This window comes from Paramacrobiotus metropolitanus, unplaced genomic scaffold (assembly GCF_019649055.1).
Source record: "Paramacrobiotus metropolitanus isolate TYO unplaced genomic scaffold, Prichtersi_v1.0 Parri_scaffold0000023, whole genome shotgun sequence".
Classification (NCBI taxonomy): domain Eukaryota; kingdom Metazoa; phylum Tardigrada; class Eutardigrada; order Parachela; family Macrobiotidae; genus Paramacrobiotus; species Paramacrobiotus metropolitanus.
The window spans coordinates 810,205-831,394 of NW_026570243.1; the positions used below are offsets into that span (position 1 = coordinate 810,205).

At 40.3% G+C, this 21,190-nt stretch overlaps 2 protein-coding genes across 2 annotated transcripts; one reads left to right on the forward strand and one right to left on the reverse strand.

The window, feature by feature from the left end:
* Positions 1-7,808: 7,808 nt before the first annotated feature.
* Positions 7,809-16,455, reverse strand: LOC129586987 (structural maintenance of chromosomes protein 1A-like). The gene is made up of 22 exons (XM_055480563.1): positions 16,101-16,455; positions 15,943-16,019; positions 15,633-15,791; positions 15,007-15,324; positions 14,420-14,632; positions 14,256-14,341; positions 14,137-14,185; positions 13,644-13,760; positions 13,361-13,575; positions 12,870-13,086; positions 12,593-12,804; positions 12,078-12,302; positions 11,615-11,876; positions 11,248-11,381; positions 11,060-11,187; positions 10,905-10,990; positions 10,625-10,843; positions 10,005-10,190; positions 9,658-9,939; positions 8,906-9,084; positions 8,636-8,816; positions 7,809-8,075 (listed from the first exon to the last, which is right to left on the reverse strand). Exons 1-22 carry the CDS (start codon positions 16,237-16,239, stop codon positions 7,998-8,000), a joined length of 3,762 nt encoding a protein of 1,253 aa, XP_055336538.1. The 5' UTR covers positions 16,240-16,455; the 3' UTR covers positions 7,809-7,997.
* Positions 16,456-16,677: 222 nt separating this feature from the next.
* LOC129587103 (endoplasmic reticulum-Golgi intermediate compartment protein 1-like) lies at positions 16,678-20,934 on the forward strand. The gene is given in 11 exon segments (XM_055480695.1): positions 16,678-16,908; positions 16,967-17,101; positions 17,179-17,270; positions 18,242-18,261; positions 18,341-18,445; positions 18,543-18,656; positions 18,885-18,945; positions 19,286-19,384; positions 19,387-19,451; positions 19,576-19,623; positions 20,569-20,934. Coding segments are annotated over 11 exon segments (855 nt in total). The 5' UTR covers positions 16,678-16,888; the 3' UTR covers positions 20,665-20,934.
* Positions 20,935-21,190: the final 256 nt, after the last annotated feature.

Here is a 21,190-nt window from a genome sequence, read left to right on the forward strand (position 1 = left end):
AGCGGCGTTATAGTTTCTGTGGTTAAATAAAAGTACTAGTGCTAGTATGTTATTGATCTTTTATCATCTACAGCTACAAATACTCAGCATCTTAGTAGCAAATTTTAGTTTACTAGAAACATTTTGATCGAACCTTTTTAAGCGTAATCTGGCAGCGAGGTAGTCGTTTCCAAAAAAACAACTGAAACAAAAATGTTTGTTTCTGTACAGCAGTACAAGTTTTGACGGTTTTGTAAATATTGCTAGCTGTATTTATGGTTAGTAAAATTATAGAAGTTTTCGCGTTGATCCCTGTTATTGTGTATGAAGTGGAAATCAGTAGTTTAAAGAGTGTACACTGTACATTATTGCCCAGCCGGAGAATTAACCGGTATTGATAATCAGTGATTTGTGAATAATCTCCAATAGGGAGAGAAAGTGATTAATTGCTTAAGCCGACGACATGACTGTACGGTGTCGTTGCTGGACAAACGGAGCACGTGTGTTGTGCAGGGAAATAATGCCCACATTCCGCTTAATCGGATTGCTACTGCACGTTTGGTCCGGCTTCTGTACGCGGAACTCTGTCGTTTTGCTGGGCTGCATACATATTTTGCAGCTTCCCCACAGTATTGTCCTCTTACATGGATTTTAATTACTTCCCACAGTGCAGCAAATTCCCCGATTCACACCTTGGCATTGTTCAGCGGTGAAAAGAACAATTATCCATCAAGATGGAAAAGAACACCCTATCTCTGCCTGGACACACCACAATGGAATTGTGTGTAGTCCGTGTACAGTATAGTGTGCAAGTGCTAATACACATTTCTCCCGGACCGCTGTTTCCGTACATGTGTGTGATCATTGTTAATCTACTCTACTTAACATTCTTTTATTCTACGTCATAATGCATTAGCATCGTAGTTTTTGTTGCAAAACTCTGCTCGGGTTTCGCTTGAGAAAAACTGTTCTGTTCATGTTTTTCAGCCGCACAGGTGGTCCTAAAATATTAACTGATTATAATTATAACCAAAATTATAAACTTGCGCTTTACAATTATACCCAGTGATAAGTTAAAATATTTACGGAAGGTCTTCGAATCTAGCGATTTCGAAAGACAGGAAATTTTTGCGTCTTCACGCGGCCAAAAATTTATCTAGCGATATACTCGATGCCTCGATGGCATTAAGAATCAGTGCAGTCGTGTTTTATGTCTGCTCATACATTTGCTGATACGCTTACTTAAACATTTTGCAGTAAATTATATTTTACGGCAAAATTTGAAAATTCATACACGTGGATACTAACATATTACATATATAATTATTAATTGTACAAGATACCGGTATGTATATCTGCCACGCAGTTATGTACAATATTATTATATCATCAAGCTTTTATTAAATGCGCGCTGTTTTCTTAATCTTGGACCTTGTTGTATAACTGCACTACCACGTACACAGGGTTAGCTGATTATCGTTCCTTATTACATTCGGAAGAGTAAATCCAGTCGATCACAATCCGCATTATTTTTATTGAATACGAAAGAAAAATTACAATACGATGGAATGCATTGGTCATGGCAAAAAGATTGAGGAGAACCGGAGAGAGAGTAAATGTAAATGATAATAATGGAGTCTTGTTGGTGGATGCTAATTGTTAATAAGTGCTTAATAGAGTGAAGTTTAGTTCATTAGGACAGATTAGTAATGAATAGCGATCCAGTGAGCCTGTGTACGGCCTCCACAATTATTCCTCTCATCTGGCTACTGCTTGTTCCCCTGATTTGTCCTTTCTCCCTCCAACGCCCATTATCATCACTGACTGATGGATCGGAAAGAATGAAAATCCTCCATAGAAAAGCTCCGTGCATTGTTTTGATCAATATAAATACAGCCAACACGTGCAAATACGCAAAATCATCTTTTGATTGCTGTACTTGCACACTTTCATATATATCTATATCTGTAGCAACACCTTCCTACGCATTACCCGGAATGTGCTGTTCTACCGGCAAAAACAGACCGTGACCTTTGCAGTTCTTGTGGGATACTTCACATGTAAATGCCATTACGCAACATAGAGAAAATTAATTAAACCGGTAGAAGCGTGTGCTGCTGCTGTGTGATGTACAAATAGTGTGTCAAACGCAGTTGGCGTTGATAGAGAGGACCACCATCCGTCTCAATCGATACACAAAGCGTATACACTGTTGTGTATTAATGCAGTGTGTGGGTGCTGCTGCAGCCACGCCTGACTGTTACAGCAGCACCCAATGAATTAGCCAACCGATCCCATTTGTTAAGGATATTGCATAATCAACAAGCTTTGGGCACAGCAGGAAATTAAGTTACTTATTGTGGCCCCCACAAATACAATTGTACATGTGTGCGCCTGCATCTGACAGAACAAAACGAAAGCCCAACTGAATTATACATTAACGCCGATCGGATCATCCGGAATGAGCTTCCCTATTCGGTTTGTATTTCCGCGGGGGTTATCGCTGGAATATTTAGTGTCCATTACGGAGCGCCGTTAATATTTGAAGGAAAAGAACAACAGTTACTGGTTTCTGCAATGGTGGATTACACTACTTCTACTAATCATTATTACTTTACATGCTTTTTTTCTCGCCAAAACAGAAATTCTCGCAAAATGAAAAATTATTACAATGACATGCAGCAAACACAATAGCGTTAGCAAAACAAATATTGGCGAAAACACATATTTACTAAGTACAAAAGCACCACTCCTTCAATGAAAAAAGTTTGCGATTGTTCAGTGACAGCAATTATTCACAAGTAGACACTTGCGCGTATATCGATCGTGAGCAGGTACAAACGCTATGAATACCCGCAGTTTCTTTAGTAAGTATTCATTTTAATCTGATTCATTATACGCACAGTAAAAATATGAATTCTCGGCAGTTCTTCGTCACGTTCGGATGACCTGGTTGTTAATTATTCGGAATGTGACACACGCGGTACCACCTAAAAATACCGGTCACCTATTGTACAGCGCCGTTGTATATGCAATTTGTATATGTCCACCAAGCGGAAATATCCGCGCGCGCATTACGTGACCTCTTCCACATGACTGCCTAATGGAGACGCGCGCGCTCTGTTATGCTGGCCATTTCATGTATATATACACACTGCCGCGAAGTGCGCAGTAGAGCAGAAGAAACGAGCCTAAGAACCCTCGACACCGGCACTTGGATGCTTCGTTCCGCAGTAATGGCGCTGTTGTGGCGAACGCGAAGGCGCGCGCACTTAGAATGGAGCATTCGTACAATGATGTGTAGATGTGCCGTACAATTCGTGATGTATCTGCCCTTTTTAATTACGACGACCATCGAGATGGGCCGTTAATGACCATCCATGCACAACGGATATAGCCGAGCATTCCAGCATCCTCCACCCCGCGACGACCATTACCGGCGCTGCAGTGACCCCTTGGCAGACATCAAGAACATCTTATTGCGCCGTGAAGGGGCTGGCTGGGTAAATAATCGCCCCCATCACTTGGCGAGACGCTAATCAACGCAGATGACTGTATTGTCAAGTAAACCTTAAGATGCTTTCGTGTTTGTTTGCGACGACCGGCTGGAGTGTTCATTAAGGAGCATTATCAAACAGAAAACACATTTTACAACTGTTAACTGTTGCAAAGTAATAACGCCGGGTCAGCCGGGCATATATGTTTGTGGTTTAAAGGGAAGCTGCAATAAAAAATGATGCATAAAAGAGAATAAAATTCAAAATGCTTGTTTTGCGTACTCAGTCAAGAATTTATATGTTTTACTTTATCATTATTTTTTGTTACTCTCTGCACTGCTATATGTAGCTTTTGCGCAACTCTCGACAACTATGATGCAATAAAACTTTTACAAATATCAAAGGATTTTCCATTCCATTTATTTTGCAGTCAGCTAGTGTTACGCAAAATTAATATTGCAGATCTAGGATCACAAAAATAAAAAGCAAAGAATAAAAGACCATGCACATCTAGCTGACATTAATATGTTGTCTACAGATGATTGCGGTGTAGTTTAGTGGCAGCTAACATTCCGAAGTTGAAGTGTTTTATTTCGGGTATGGGTCTTATTCGGGGATGACAATCTAATAGTTTGCTTATGTGCTAACTTTGTGAAAGCTGCTTAATTGTACTATTTGCTCAACTTTTTTGTAGTGTCGGATGGGTCGGTAAGGTCTCACACGAACAACCAATTTTTGTTTAAATTTAAGTGCAGCATGTGTGACAGCGCCGAAATGCATGAATGGTGCACTCCAGCAAAACAATGCCAGGACAATTGTCACTAAAACCAAGGTGTAAAGTTATGTACACAAGAATTCTTTATAATATTAACGCCGATTTTTAATACCCGCAATATCGTTGTGCACAAGCAATACGGCTTGTTTTACAATGTTACATATATGCACGATCGCGACATGCGAACCAGTGAATCACCATCAAACAAATTGACCTTTCCATCCAGCTGCTCATCAACTACATGTATTAGAAACCAACATTCGCTCGCTTATATCTGCAGTCTGAATCCGTAAACCCCACAGTGTCAACCGCGATACCGCAGAATAAAATCGTTGGAAATGACAACGTTGGCTACAGCCGTCATTAGCAGACGGCGGATTTCGCAGTGTTAAGCAGGCAGCACTCCGATTAGCAAGCACCTATCCACCACCTGCCGGCACTTCAGGGAACTAAGGGAAGTCTCTCAAGAGGCCAGTTTGACTGACATCCAGCAGCTCCATATATACCGGCTATGGTGCTCGTTGTAATCCCTGGTCGGAATCTGTCATTTTCGACAGATCCATCCGCGCTAACCTGAACCGACACAACGGCACCCGCGGCACACGACTGACATATTTACATACTGGACGGATTTCCAAACACTATACCAACCCCGTTTAAAACAGCTACAAAATTTTAGTTACAAACGTTGCCACTTGGATCTTGCTAAAAAGACGAAAAATTTGACAATCACTGCAGCACCAAAAAAAAATATCCAGCCACACCAAAGCGTTTTGAGTTTGCCTCAGAAATATTATTCATAAAACAAGTTCTGCAAAATATTCGCTCACCGATTTTTCAACCGAAACTTCTGTTTTTCATATTGTATAAGTTGGAATACATCAGAGACAAGTTGTACCGTTACTGAATGCCTTTTGCGCAGAACGACCTTTGCATGACCTCACAAACATTTTCTCTTTTGAGAAAAAAAGGGTGCGGGCCATCTATACATGACAGTGGGCTTTTGTTTCAAAACCGTCAATAATCCGACTGAATGGGGCGGTGGAGAGGGGGGAAATCTGTCGTTTTCTTTACATAAACTCCTAATCAAAGCTCTTGGCTTGATGAAAGCGCCGATATATTCCCCTGCACTCGTATACCCCTCGTACATCCTAATGAAGCATTGAATGCGCCGGCCCATGAGGACCTCTTGATTCTGAGGGGATATCTCCGTTGGAGTACATATGTGCCAGGTGGTGCTGCAGTTATACTGCGTTTGCCGGATCAGAAAATATATATGTATGCAAAATCCGGCTAAAAAGAAACCAGCATGCTCACTGGGAGCGCACATGTACACACGTGCGACGGGCGAATATAATAAAAGTGTAAAACAATAATTCTGGAGTATGTCCCTTGTACAATGGACGCGAGAATGCTAATAATTTTCAAGAGCGATATGATGTGTACGGATTGTAGCAGTTGGAGCTGGTGTGTACAGTATGTGTGCGGGTGTGAAGTGGGTATTGTCAGGGGATGGAGCTAGTTAATTTGGCCACTGTTTAATTGGAGAGATGGCCTTAGGTGGAAGAATTATTGTGGACTAAATAATACCAAGTGCATGACCACTGGCCATGCTGGCCCATACATACTCGTATAGGATTACTCAGCGAACGCAGTGCTTCATTTTGTTTACTGCATTATATTTTATTATCATAAATATATAACTAACTGCTTAGTCTGCTATTGAGATGTTGACGTTCTAACCTTTAGTTTTTTTGTTAAGATTTGCTATAGTTTTGCTGTTTAAGAACCGTTTACACATGCAATTGCAACTGGAACTTAATGAACTTATACTTACAATATATTAGTGTGAATAATTAATTTAATCGGTAATGCACTGGGATTAATTCTAGCGCTCGCTAAGAAATATACTTCGCATCATAATCATGCATGCCACACGAACAGTCGTAAGTATGTCCCCTCATAATTACTGGGATAGTTTACAGTACAGTACTTAATTACTGTATTATTATTCAGTTAACCGCGAGATTTTCGAATACGAGTAGCTTTATCACTCATAAAGTAGATGATGTGCTCAGAGACAGTTCAACTACGAAATTGACTTTCAGACTTTGTAGTAAATATATTTTTGGAGTGTAGAAGATGCTATGGAATCTTCCTGTGGCTGGTGTAAGAGTACAACATGAAGCCTATCTCGAACAAAATGTGTTGAAATTTAGTCTGAAAATGTAGTGCAGTGGTTGCTTTCAAGTTCGATCTTCATTCCATAACTATATGCTAACCAGAGAGCATTCAAAACACTGGTAGTCTAAGAAATATGTCAGTAGATCGAGTACCGTCTTGTTTTTTTTCCAGTAGGGAATTGTTCCATCTTTTACCCACACTAAATTTTCTTTACAAGGAAAACATAGAAAATCGAAACAAGGAAACACCGTCCTAGCATGGCATACCGGTCAATTTTTGTTATAGTCGATCCCGTGCGAAAAAAACCCGTGTATACATATAACATCAGACGTATACGCAGTTGCTCCAAAGATGTTAAAGTAGGGTAACATTTTAAAAAATATCAAACGAAGCAATCAGATTTATTTTGGACTGCAAATGGCTTTGGTAGGTGACTTAATATTAATGGTGGTCAGGAGATATACGAGTCCCTATACGTCCCTAAAATCCGCTGAAGTATGCGACGTGTCAGCCACACGAGACTGGTAGGAGTTTGTCTGGATGTAAACGGTGTGTTGTCTGTCGGGAGTTGCGCATAATCGTGGTCATCCGTGGTGTATATTGATTAAAGGGTAAATTTGCACAGCCGTGGCCCGTGTCCGTGTTCGCGTCGTTCAGGTGCGATAATGCCCTGATCAGTGTGTCAGTTCAGCCGGGATAATCCAGTCCAGCCACGAGGACGGCCAGCCATTCGACTCCTGTGTCAACACTGCCCCGCACCGGCCAAATTGCTCAAATACACATACCATATTTCTAAAAAACGCAAAGTGCAGTGTCCTTAACCTGACAATTAGGACTGCTTGGACACTTATTGGGAGACCACTTTGCACTTGCCAACCAGCCAAAGACGGCCATAATGTCAATAAATTAAACTACAACTGGCAAAGTTCTATGGCTTACAATTATTTTAGTCCGGGACTGCTAGCTGAATAAACTGGAAGATCCCAATTACTCTATTTCTTGTCATTCGCCTGCGCACCTAATGGCCCATGCCTTCTGACAAAAACGTTTTCTTTTAATTGTAATCGCGCGGTAATTTGGTAGTTTAATAATTTTTCCAAAACGGTACTAATTTCTTTCCTGCCGCGTTTGCTACATTTGGTAAAAAATCAATTCTGATCGATAAAAATTTATTAATAAAATTGACGCTGTGTAAGCGCTGATTTATACTTCTAGTGTGTTATCATACGCAGTTGGGGTTTCACATAGTTTTATAAAATATTTCTAGCAGGTTTGAATGTAATGAAAATAATCCCATAGATTTAGTAAAATTCTTCGGTGAAGCGATTTATTCATAATTCTCAGCGCTTTCATTTGTCAACTACGGTAGGCTGTACAGCCTGTACGCTCAACTTTATACAACTTGGAAACTTACAAATTTGACAACTAGGGTAAATCAGTTTTCACTCCCAACAAGTAAAATTCAAAACAGGACAAGGGAAAAAGCAGCATTTGTATCATAACACTGCATTTGTGCTGCACTGTACATTTAAAATTAAATAAAACAAAGAACAAAATGGCGTTTACTTCTTCGATTTGGGAACACGGTCGTACTGATTGAGATCCAGTGTCATATTCCGGCTTATGCATACGTCTCCAGGCTGCAAGTACAGTAAACAACTGTCAAAAAGCTGCGGAACTACAAATATCAATGTAGAAGAGTAAAAATTAAAAGGCAAAGAGCACTTCGTTCTTCAGGTTAGAAATTTCTCAAGAAATTCATCATTTAATTTAATGGAAGAATCGCCTTTACTAGATCTGCGTTTTGTGAAAGCGGTTACTGTAGCGAGAAAAAAGAAGTTGCAAGAAATCTTCCGTAGGTTAAACGCTTCGGCAGCCAGTCAGAAATGAGCGAATGTTAAAAATGTCAGAAAACTAATGACAAAATTTCAATATTCGATTATACGAGTATATTTCACTTGCGCTCCAATTTGTCATAATCAGTTGATTAATTGGTTACAACTCTAATTTCATTAGATAAACTAAAGCAAAAGAACTATACCAGTTAGGCGAAAAAGTATGCAAAGGGTATTCTAAAATCGCCTCACTAAATTTCATCTAAATTATAACGTTTTCACCATAACTCCAGAAGGCCCGCTTGCGATATCACTGCACTACGATTACAGCACTACCACTATCACTATAAAAACCATTCGTTTACCTCCGGATAAATGCCGACTAGTGCGTCCACGTGCTGGTACATTTCCTCCTTAAGGGAAATAATGATGATCTGAAATTCATCGCGGGATTTCTTCCTCATGAACTGCGCCACTCGTCCAATATTGGCGTTGTCCAGTGCGGCGTCAATTTCGTCCATGATGAAGAAGGGTGACGGATGTGCGCTGCAAAAATACGGTAAATTTACAAAAAAGTCCATTCTCATCTTGTGACTGTTAAAATAAAACTGTGGTCGGAGCACTGGCAAGCTTACGCGTGAATAGCGAAAAGCAGTGACAAAGACGCCAGAGTCTTCTCGCCACCGGAAAGGCTTTCAATAGTGCGGTAATTCTTTCCCGGCACCACCAGACTCAGGTTCACTCCACCGCTGAAGGGCGATTCTTGATTATCGGCATTTAGGAAAGCTTGAGCGCTTTTCTCATCCACCAGCTCCTACAAAAATTCGCACAAATGAAAAAATGGATAATTTTACAAGCCAAAAAAGTATTTTCTGGGGAAAAAGTACAAACGAACGCAACCCCACTGAACTATTCCAAGAGCGACGAAAGTCCAAATTATCTCCTCAAAGTGGAAAAAATTAAACACAGCAAACTAGCTGACTATTAGCACACTTTTATTGTTTAAATTAGTTGGCTCACTTAATATACTTCTACTACACTTTGATCGGATTCTCTGTTGTCTGTTGGGTGACTTTACGATTAACGTACAGTACAGTACTTAATCAAATTCTCATTTGTAGTACAGTTTTGCAGCAGAAACGCAAAGCTTATAGTGCGCCTGCGAGCAATTGTAGTACTGGGGCATTTAACCGTTCTAAGGCACAATGGCACAGTGAATTGCACGTATGACACCATCAACTCAAAGCATATTACGTAAAAGCATCACTTTTCATTGCTAAAATAGTGTAACTGAGCTTGCTTTTTGGTAATCGGGTTGCTATTGCTTTTTTAAACTACTATTACACCATCTGTAATGGCGGTTATCTCCAAAGCTACCACTCCATACCTTGTAGATCTGATCAATACTATTTGCAATAGTGTCCAAACATTCGGTGAATTTCTTATACCGCTCCCGCTTCACTTCATCAAACTGATTGTTGACGTTCACCACCCGTTCCCGTGCTTCATCCAGCTCATGAGTGAACTGGCGCACTTTGGTTTTGATCTCACCCAGTCGCTCCGACGCGTTAGCCTTGGGCAGTGCCAATTTGTCCATTTCTGCTTCGGCTTCCTTGATGATTCTCTGCATCCGCTCCACTTCGCGACGGTGTTCCGCTGCGTCAAATTGCTGCAACAAAAAATTTTATCCAACACTGGAAATCCAAGGCGTCCAGGGGTAGATTTATACTATACCCGTTTAAGGCGCTCCGGAAGACCACTATAGTCGATTTTAATGTTGGCTTCACGGTCTTCGAAACTCTGCGTATTAATGGACTCCTGGCTGGCCTGCTCCATGGAGGCGTCCTGGGTGGCAGTCACCACGGCGACGTTGATGTCTTCCATGGAACCGCGCTCAAATGGTAAGGTGATATTGTGCATCTGTACAAACAGTGCATACATGTGACATCGTAGTGCAGTGAGACTGAAATCAACTGTAGGCAGGAAACGAAACTGTCAAGATTCCAATGACAAAAAGTAATTAATGAAATTCCTTACATGCAATTGATGCACAGCAAATGCTTTCCAAAACAGTATAAAGAAACATGTACTTAACAAGCCGTCGAAGAAAAAATCCTAGCGTACCGCAAATGTAGAAATAATAGCTAGTCAAACATAACGAAAATGCTTAAACTGCTACAGTTCCTACATCTTGAACTAAGATTAGAAATCTTCTCTATAACGAACTATTTTTGAAACAGCACCACAATACTAAACGGTGCATTTATTAAAGAATCTCAGAACATTCGGCCCGACAAAATATTAAAAAAGCCACACACTCTCGCGTTCAGTCTAGTTCATAAGTCAAAACCTACCTTGCAGTGCTGCAAGATGGCGCGCCGTTCCAAGCGTAGCTGCTCACGTTTGGTTTCTTCAGCAGCAATCTGCCGTGTCACCGTCTGATGTTTCTTGGTGATGGATGCGAACTCTTTCTTCAATTCATCCGCCTCCGACTCCCGCTCGTCGGCTTCTTTTTTGATATCGTTTCGCTGCTCCTTTAGATCTTCCAGCACTTTTTCCGCTGCTTCCACAATCTACAAAACAGCAACACGAACTGAACAACCAGAAGATTTCAGGGCCAATATACAAAGTAACCTTTTCTTTGGCCTTTTCGTCCTCTTGAGCGGCGTCAAGATCCTTACGGAGTTTTTCCAGACCCTTTTCACACTTCTCAACTTTATCTACAATATATTTATATTGTGTTTATTTGTCGCAACAGAGTATTAGCAAGCTGTTATAGCAAAATATACCGGTTAACTTTTGCAGCTGCTGCTTTTCAAAGATCAGCTTCTGGTTGAGTTTGTTGATCTGCTGATCAAATTCAAATACGCGATCAGTGCGCTGCTGTCGTTCACTTTCCTCTCGTTCTTCGTAACGCCTACAACAAGAAAAAATTAGCAAATGCAGTAAAATGGGGTAATTATGTTGCCCTCCGTACCGGATGTTTGGTACCCCAACATCCTGACAGAATTCAGCAAAAATATCGTCCTCCAGTGTATTAAGCTGTGCCTGGAGGTCGTTCTTCTTTTTCTCGGAAGCCAGCACTTTTTTCTGTGCCGCCTTTACTCGATCCTAGAAATAAAGACTCTTCTAACAAGCAATTAAACCAAGTACTTTCAAGTTTCGAAAATTCTAGAAAAGTTTCGCCTTCATCCGTTAAACCGTATTTTTCACAAAATAAAATGTTTTAACTCATTTGTTATACATAAATAATGTGACAGAAATACTCGTAATATGATTTCCAGCGAACCGACAGTATCTAAAGTCAAAGCATCTAAAATAATCTATTCATCGTTAGTATATACCGCAAGAGTTGCCGCCTTAGCTTCCAACTGTTCGATGTTTTGGCCCAGAGTTTCTTGTTGCTGTTCTAGCTCTTCCATTTCCTTCTGAGCATACTTCAAACGCGCAGACATTCCCTTCAATCTGGGTTCCATTTCACGAATCTCCGCTTCTTTCCGTTGTTTCACCATTAAAGCGCGCAGTTCGTCGGTCAGCTTGGTTTGTTCAGTTCGCAACTTATTTAGCTCTTTCTCATCCCAACGCTTAGCACGTGCCTTCAGTTCACTAAAAAAGATCATCGTGATTGGTAACAATTCATATCAAGTCTCTAAATCTCTGCAAAAAACCACGCCCTATTTTTGTTGTATACAAAAATTAGTTTCTTGGATTTAGAAACAAAAAAGCAAATTTTTTAATTCGGATTTGTTCAGTGAGCGTCTGGCAGAAGTAGGTAACTTAGCGACAAAAAGTTCCATTTCAGCTTACGCAGCTCCACCGGAAATAATTCCGCTCTTATCAAACAACGTCCCTGTCCAGGTGACCACCTGGTACCGATCCCTACTGTATGCCAATTCCCGGGCATATTTGGCATCCTGACAAGTCAGACTACTGCTGCAGGCGAATTTCAAGGCCTTCATGACGCTTTGTTTGTCATGATGTGTCACTTGGATAACATCGATCACCAGCTTCAGCCGATCGGGATCTTTTGACCTGCAAAACCAGAATTTACGAGCGACGCAAACTATTTTTTTTCAAAAACCTTTCCACAACCAACCGGTTTATAAGAACCCCAACCTAAGAAAGCCTCTGATAATTTTAACCATTTGTACAAAAATTCACAAATTAACCGTAAGTAATCGCTAACACTACAAAGATTAGCAAAGCAATGCCAGTTGGACAATTTCAAGTGCATGGCATTACCAATAAATGGATATCACAAGAGCAAAAGCCGTCAAAAAAACGAATGGTTAAAAACACAAAAAAAGTCTAGCTGTACATACCGCAAATGTTCAGCGATTGGTTTAATCTCCAAATTATCCAGCGGCAGAAACTGCTCGGGTTCGATTTCTTGCTGTTTCATGTAAGCGATACACTGCGTGGCGATCTGCCGGGTGGTGACAACAATGGCATTCATGTACTTGCCGAGGATCTTGGTCACAGCCAATTGATAGCGTTCATGGGAGTGATGGCACAGATCCACAAGTCGACCAATCTACCAAGAAATGCTCTTGTTCATAACCGTAGGACTATAGGCAGTCTGTCAACCGGACAACCTACCACTTCGTCACCATAAAGTTGGCGAAGTTTATTGATCAATTCCTCTTTCTTAGCTTTGCGCGCTGTTTCCCGTTCGTCCACGCGGAACTCCGCCAGCTTCTGCGCAATATTCTGTAAACGCTCCTGAATTTCAATCATTCGCGGCTCAATATTTTCCGTGGACTCCTTAAGCTCGTCGATGTCTGCTTTCAGTTTATCCCGATTCTCTTCAGAATCCCTAGAAATACGTTTCTTTATCAATTACTTACAGCTGAACTACACCATTTCCTATCGATCTCAACTTGATTATTTTTTAAGCCCAGATTAGCAAATATAGATTCGAGAAACCGCACTGTTCGATGTTCTGCGCCAGAATTAAGAAGGCAGCGCTATGTAACGTATGCGAAGTATATTAAGAAGTAAGTATGTCCATGTAACGTATGTATTAAAAGAAAAATTTCAAAGACTCGAAAAGTTTGAAGTTGTTAAAACTGCCAGAAGATGAACATTACTGGATATGGGTCTGCAGCCGCTGCATTCGTCCCGCAGCGTCCGTTTTCTCTTTGCGTTTCCGCTTAAGTTCATTGTTGCACTCCTCCAAGGCGTGCTGTTCGTTCTTATAACTTTCTTGGTCTTTACGATACGTTTGCCGCAAGAGTTCCATCTCTTGACTGCGATCCTTCATCTGGCGCGCTACCTCTTGTTTTAAACGGTGATACTCGTTTAACTGAAAGCCAACGATGAAATCACTAAATTGTCCCTCAAATGAGCAAAGCAGTACAAAGCACCACAAACCTGTGCCGGTGACAACTGGGTTAGATGCTGTGATTCTTGAGTCTGAGAGGAAACTGACTCTTGGAAGTCTTCTTTGGCTTGTTTGACATCATGAATTTCTTCTTCCAATCGAGCAATCTGTAAATTAAACACTAACCATTTGCCACCGAAACAAAACTAATCAGACTACAAACACCCGAACAACATCCCATCAGTTAAATTCTAATATTCAGTGTAGTGCAACGGCATAACCCACAGTCTCTGAATAGTGCAGGATTGCCAATCGTTATCAAAGCAACGCATTGATCTATTTACAATACATTTTTAACACTCAAAGGACAAATTACGGTGCAATAATTTCGCGATAGAGCGATGAAATGAAAAAGCTAAAACGTTCTCAATTTCCCAAAAAAATGTCATCGTTCTTTGTACATCACTGCCTTTTTAGTTCTTATTGCTGTTGATAACTTGATATTTCGACAGTAACATTGTTTTCGGTGTAGTAAGTACTCACATCTGCTGCTGCTTGATCGCGATTCGAAATCAGGGTTTCCAGCATCCGTCTATAAGTTGCCAAAAGAAATGGATAAACAACCATGAACTGTTTAATATTGCCATCCGATAGCTGCTTACACATCCGCACTATCCTTCTGCTGGAGATGTTCAATCTTAGCCTTTAATGCGATGAGGTTGGGCTTGGCTTTAGACACCTCACCTTCCTACAGAAAATAAGAAGAATAAGAAGCTGTGAAGCATCTAAGAGCATACTCCGCTATGTGCCGAATGAAAGAAATTACCGCATTACGAATTTCCTGGTCCAGTTTATTCAACTGTTTGTTCTTCTCCCCAGCCTTTCCCTTGGCTTTCTTCAATCGGTCCTCCATTTCTTTACGCTCATCTTCCAGTGCGTCTGCCGCTTGTTTCTGTCGACGAACTTCTTTCTTAATGTCGTCCATTTCACGCTCCTTGTGGTAGATCTCAAACTGTTGCAGCGTCGATCGTTCTTTTTGCTAAAAACATGAAGAAAATTGTAGTAGCGCATCAGAAAGAAGAGGTGTTATTTTCTGCGCGTAATGTATCGCGCTGACTGCTTCAGGAAACAGTTATTTCAGACAATCAATTTACGAGTCCTTACGCATTCACCGAATTACTCGACCTAACCCTACTAGCAGTTAGAAATTGCCGATAGAACGTTACTCTTGCAGTAAAAAACAGCGAGAGATCGGAAGCAAAGTTCATCATTTCAGAAATTAAGAGCAAAGACTGAAATTTAATTATCATTGCAATAATTTACTTAAGAAACAGGCTAATAGCACATATTCAGCATGTCAAAATTCTTATGCGATTTAAAACAAATGAAACTGTGCAACGAAAGTGCACTTACCAGTTCCTTCAAGCGTTTGTCGTAATCATCGGCAAGCTTCTTCTCCTCTTTCGCTTCCTTTTCTTCGACAGCCACTTCCTTTTTGTTGTTGAACGCCTTGCGCATTTCTTCCTGAGCGGCTTCCTGCTCTTTAGCCAGGCGCTCGTAGTCATCTTTGAGATCGCCGGAGCCACTAATCTTCTCAATCAGCTGTGTGCGCTGCTTGGGATCCATCGTGGCGATCAGCTCCACTTGGCCTTGGAAGACCAAAAAGTTCCGCGGCTTGATAACGATGTTGTACTCCTCCAGGGACTCAATGTACTGCTTGTTGCTCACACTCTTAAAAAAAATAGGCAACAAAAATTTAATGCAAAGTAGGAAACAATACATACTTGTATTATTTTAAAATTCATACTCACTTTAATTATCTGTATTTAATTAATACTCGAATTTAATGAACTCAATTAACAGTAAGTACCATAATTCGTGCAATCATTCAGCATACGGAAAAACAAGAAGATTTTCAATTGCAAAACCTTAAAGTTTTAAAACAAATCGAATAATCCCGTTGTGGGCATTCAAATATGATGCATGATGATAAACAGAAATAACCTGAAAAACGAGCAAAATTTGAAACAGTAGCTAACCTTGCCATCGATGCGATATTCAGAAGTGGCGTCTGTTCCCGCAGAAACGCGAACCGTTCGCTGAAAGCGCTTCTCATCTTCCTCGCCGATCCGCAAAACAGCCGTGACTGAACAGGTTTTAGCCGCGGGATCGTTGACGTTGGATCCGTGAACCAATTCCTGCAGGAAATAAGAACGAGCCGTTCATTTTCTGATTCTTAGCATAATCACCAACACATGCGTTAGGAAGCCCAATCAAAAACAAATCGCAACCACACTTCAGTAATTCTTCGAAAGGATGATGTCAACGAAGATCTCGCTTACTGCTTACATTCAGTTTTTTAACACGAAGGCTACGGGCTTGTTCTCCAAAGACAAAGCTGATGGCATCCATAAAGTTGCTTTTTCCTGCAAAAATCAACCAACACAGTGGATGGTTTTCCAACTGCTGGATACGACTGCCTAGCACAAAAATAGCTGGCAGCATACCCGAGCCATTCGGGCCGATGACGGCTGTGAATGATTTAAGCGGTCCGATCGTAACATTCCCTTTGTAGGATTTGAAGTTCTCGATCTCCAGACGATCTAACTGAACGCGATCATCATCAGTGAACGTTCCGATCGTCATTCTGGCAGCGTTTCAATCATCAACGAGCCATCAAGTGCTGCACCGCAGCAGTTACAAACACCCTTTCCAGATATGTGTCCTATCTCGTGAAAATGCCGAAGAAGCAGGCAGAAGAGAAAAGACTATCAAAAACTACAGAAAACTCTCCAAAAGAAAAACTGGTTAAATTTAAAACGTTTTTGAATTTTTCTGCAGTACTGCTCTTGGTCTTTTGAGTTTTGCTTTTCTGCTTTAGTTTAGGAGCGCAGAGCGCCCAGCGGAAGCTCCAATAAGTCAGCGTGAATTCCATTCCATTCACTTTATAAGGGTTACCAATGGAAGCAATACCGAACTGATGGAACTGGCATTTCCGTCCGCTGTTCGGTCGACCGACTCAACACACATCTGGCCGGTATTCGTGGCAACTTGTTTTTTGGTTTTTTTTAACAGGTTGTTTACTTCCCAGATGAAAAGTAAAAACTGTGATAAGTGATATTCATCCCTCCCATCCCGGAACCATTTTTCTGAACATTCGTGCGCGTACTTTTTTTACTCAAAAATTAAATTATTTTTATAAACGTACTGTTGTCACTGCTGTGATACTCCCAACTGCGACGCTTTTGCACCTGCTTTTCCGATCTGTTGGCACATCGCTCACTCATCCTGCAAAATGCCTTTTGATGTGCGCAGGCAAGTATCGCCTGCAACTGAATGGACAAATCCCGATTCTCAGCGCTTTCCCTTGCAGATTGGATATCTACCGAAAAGTCCCCAAAGATCTCACGCAACCCACCTATACAGGAGCCGTGATATCCGTGCTATGCGTGCTTTTTATAATATTTTTGCTTCTGTCGGAATTTCTCATGTTTATCGTTCCTCAGATGTAAGTCCCGGTTTTTTTCGCATGGATTCTGCACGGAAGTTAAATGGACGGGATGAAAACTTATTTTGGGATTGCAGAGATAGCGAATTGTTTGTGGACGATCCGAATCAGCACCATGACAGGATACCAGTGCGACTGAATATCTCGCTGCCACATCTGAAATGCGAACGTAAGAGGCTTTGATTTCACTTGACAGTCATTGACACTGGGAAATGAAATTTGATAAGATTACGGTCTTGTGCAGTTGCGGTAATGGTTTGTTTGACTCCACTATTTGTCTGATTGATCGGGTAAACCTTAGAGTCCGCATTTGTAATGTGATAAGGGATCAAATAATTTTCCTATCATTTGCCAGTTGAATATTTTATTCATAACAAAATTGAGTTACGAGTAGTTAAGCTAATGGCGCAAACTTTTATAAGTCTTGGTTGTAAAAATAATTTGGAGTATTTTATATGAATAATATTTTGGTGTTTCACTTTTGGTCACAATCTGCAGTACAAGTATGCGTAGGTGTTACCTTTTTCTGAGTTTTTACAGATCTGTGTTTCAGAACAAGAAAATACTGATGTTTATTATTTCTTCCAGCTATTTTGACGGCCTTGGTCATCTTGACTCATTTTTTGCATCGTGCATGGTTCCGCTCACATTAAATTCTGTCAAGCTTGAGTGAATTTCACTCTGATTTATTTTCCGGGTTATTGGGTTTCGTTTAACATTAGAATAGATAAAATTACGCATTCGCAAGAACAAAGTTTTTCACTTTCGGTGTTGAGTATTAGCCGATGTTGCGTCGTACTCGTAAAAATGCAGTTTAGAATTTGCAGAAAATGAGATACGGTATGACTTATGTTTGTATTTTGGCGTTCCATGTATGTATCTGTGCAGCTACTGAACTGATAATAAACTTATTCCTAATAATTATTATCTGCTCACAAGTTGGATCTTTTAACTCTGTGACTTTTCGCAGAGCTTAATATTTTTGTATCTTTTGGCGCTCTTGAAAGCCTTAACAGTTAGCATTATTTTACGCTGCATATAAATGTACGTCAATAATGCGTGCGGCACCGTTGTGTGGTAGTATTGAGCACAACAAGATTACAAAGTTCCCTTGCTGAATTGTTATTTTTCTTTTTTCAGTGGTCGGTTTGGATATTCAGGTGAGTGCAACACATTTTCCTTTCATACGGCGATATGTGCGCCTGTATTTTGACAAAATTAACTGTAGTATCCCTGCAGGACGACTTGGGAAGGCACGAAGTGGGATACAATGCCGAAACGCAGAAGATACCGTTTCCGGATGGCAGTGGATGCCGGTTTGAAACCAACTTTTCAATAAATAAGGTACGAGTGCGTCAGTCGCGGTCAGTGGAACAACCTGAGTGATGGTTTAATATCACCACATGCGCGACGCAGCATACAATACATTGTGATTCAACAGGTGCCGGGAAACTTTCACGTATCTACGCATGCCGCAGGCCATGGAACTGGACATCAAGATATTCCCAATTTTCAGCATATTGTCCATGAACTAACGTTCGGGCATTCGTTGAACGTGAGTTACAGTATTTCTTGTAATGATAATTACCGCTCTTACCTCACAGATTAGTCAACTGTGTGCGCACCGCCCAGGGTGCGTTTACTTCCCGACTAAGTCACAGTAAATATCTGCCGAGCGAAATGCTAAAACTCTTAGTTTCCTTCTGCTCCTATACTCAAATTATTTGTTCAAATAAATCCATAATATCATCTTGGATGAAGTGATGCAACTTGGTTGTTGTAGGGCAAGAACGTACCTGGAAGTTACAACCCAATAACCAGTGTTATGCACGCCAACGACGATCGTAAGTTGTACTGCTTTAAAATTAAATATTTGGAACAGCGTTTTATAAATCAATCCGTTGTGCGAGCTTCTTATACCTCACTGAATTACGAAAACTTATGGCTCTGCAAAACTTTCGGCTATATCCGAAAACTTGACCTTAGTGGTGTCGGTAATATATTTTGGTTTGGACTAAACTAACATAATGCAGCGACAAACTTGTGCACTCGTACGAAGATTTATGAAAAACATTGTGCGCAGCAGTATGTACTGACTACAGATACGAATGTTTTACTTACGAGAAATAAGCTCGAGATCCACAAATTTAAAATCAATAAATCCACAATTTTTTTGTGTTGCAGCCACGAATAATCACGAATATGTCATAAAAATTGTGCCAACACTGTATGAAGATCTGCATGGAAGTGTGATTGCGGCCTATCAGTATACGTATGCCCATAAAGTTATCCCACGTACGGACAGATGATCCCGGCCGTGTGGTTCCGATATGATCTGACTCCGATAACGGTACGGGCTACGGAATCATCTACGGAAGAATTTGTTTATGCTGCTTCTCATGGTGTTACAGTCTGTACTCTGTAGATGGTATCATTATGATTTACCATTATTTTGATATTTGCAACTGCTACAGGTGAAATATCACGAGAAGCGGCCTCCGTTTTACGCTTTCCTTACCACGGTATGTTGTCACTATGTTCGGATTAATTTTGATACGTTGCTACAAAACTTCCTGTTAACCCTTAATGAAACAGTACAATTATAAATTAGAATTCTCATAAGGCAGGCTCGTCTGCTTGATTAGAACTTGCTAGGCTTTCTAGTTTCTGCTCACAATTTCCCATGGTAAAAAGTCACCCGTATTGTTTGAATTGTGAATCGCTTATTTCTTGAAAAATTTGTAGTCTATCTTTACTCTGTAGTTTTACTGTCGCTGTTTTTTATCGCTTTCCATGAAAGTATTTGAGTGATTGACCGGAAGTATGTCATGGAAATTTGTACCGCTCGGTTTTTCTGTTAATTCTTATGTAGCAAGGATTGGGTTATTTAATTTATTGCATATTGGGAGCTGAATTTACTGATGGTTTACTTATTCGTATCACCACAGTGGTTTCACCATTTCAAATATTGCCGTTTAGAAATTTGTTGCGATGCACTTGCGTTTGTGTAACGTACGTATGTGGAACAAATTTTAATGCTCTTGCTGTTTTTCCCACGGTATAGTGCACATAGGAGAATTCCGATTTGTTAATAATTACAGAATATTGTTTATAATTGTTACAGTTGGTATCTACTGTAAATTACCTCATTCGTCTTCGTTACGGCCATATTCATGATATGACTGTCGATTTAAGTACTGGAGCAGTCGCAAATTATAATGTGTGATTCTCTTTTGTATCGTTGTCGCTACTGAGCAAACATCAAATACAATAGAAGTAGGTATTGAAATGAAATAAATTGAAATGTTGTGTGTATTGTTACTGTTGTATATCTGGTTTTCGGATTTTAGTCTCTTTAATTAAGCCTTTCGAAAATTGAATTTGGTTGTTTTTTTGAATTTTCGGCATAGCCGAATTATTCTGTATGACGTATCTGTACAAACATTGAATTTTTTCTTTGTTTTCAGATTTGTGCTATTGTCGGAGGAACGTTTACTGTTGCCGGAATCTTGGACTCATTGACTTTTTCGGCCCACGAAATGATTCGGAAGAAAATGAAATAGGAACCAACCCGTTAAAAAATTCCATCCAAATGAAATTGATCTTCTTTCTGACCGCCCGTTGTTGTGTTTTTGATGTTATGGCAGCTGTAACATTCCGTTATTTTTGTGGTTTAAAGTTTTATTTACAAAGCGCTGAAAACGGTCTTGTAGTACGAAATGTTTTAAGAAGTGTGAGGTGAAAAGGTGTTTGTATTTCAAAATTTATAACCCTTCTGCGGTGCAGTGCCGGTTATTGACTCAAATGTTGATCGCAAAAATTAAATGTTTGATTTATTTACTGAGCCGTTTGTTTAAAATAATGGCAAAGTGAACGTTAATTTTAATAGTACGCTTTTAACTTGCGATATAGATGCAACTTTAGGAGCACAATTTTCTTCGGTAGAGAAGGATAAAGGTTTTTTAATTAAATTATATCATGAGCGTACACAAACTGCGTGTAGGTTTTAATTTATAGTTATATGTACAATTTTTATCTTAAGCGTAAGTTGACAATTAGTTGCAGTTTTCGGTTAGGTTGGCATTGATT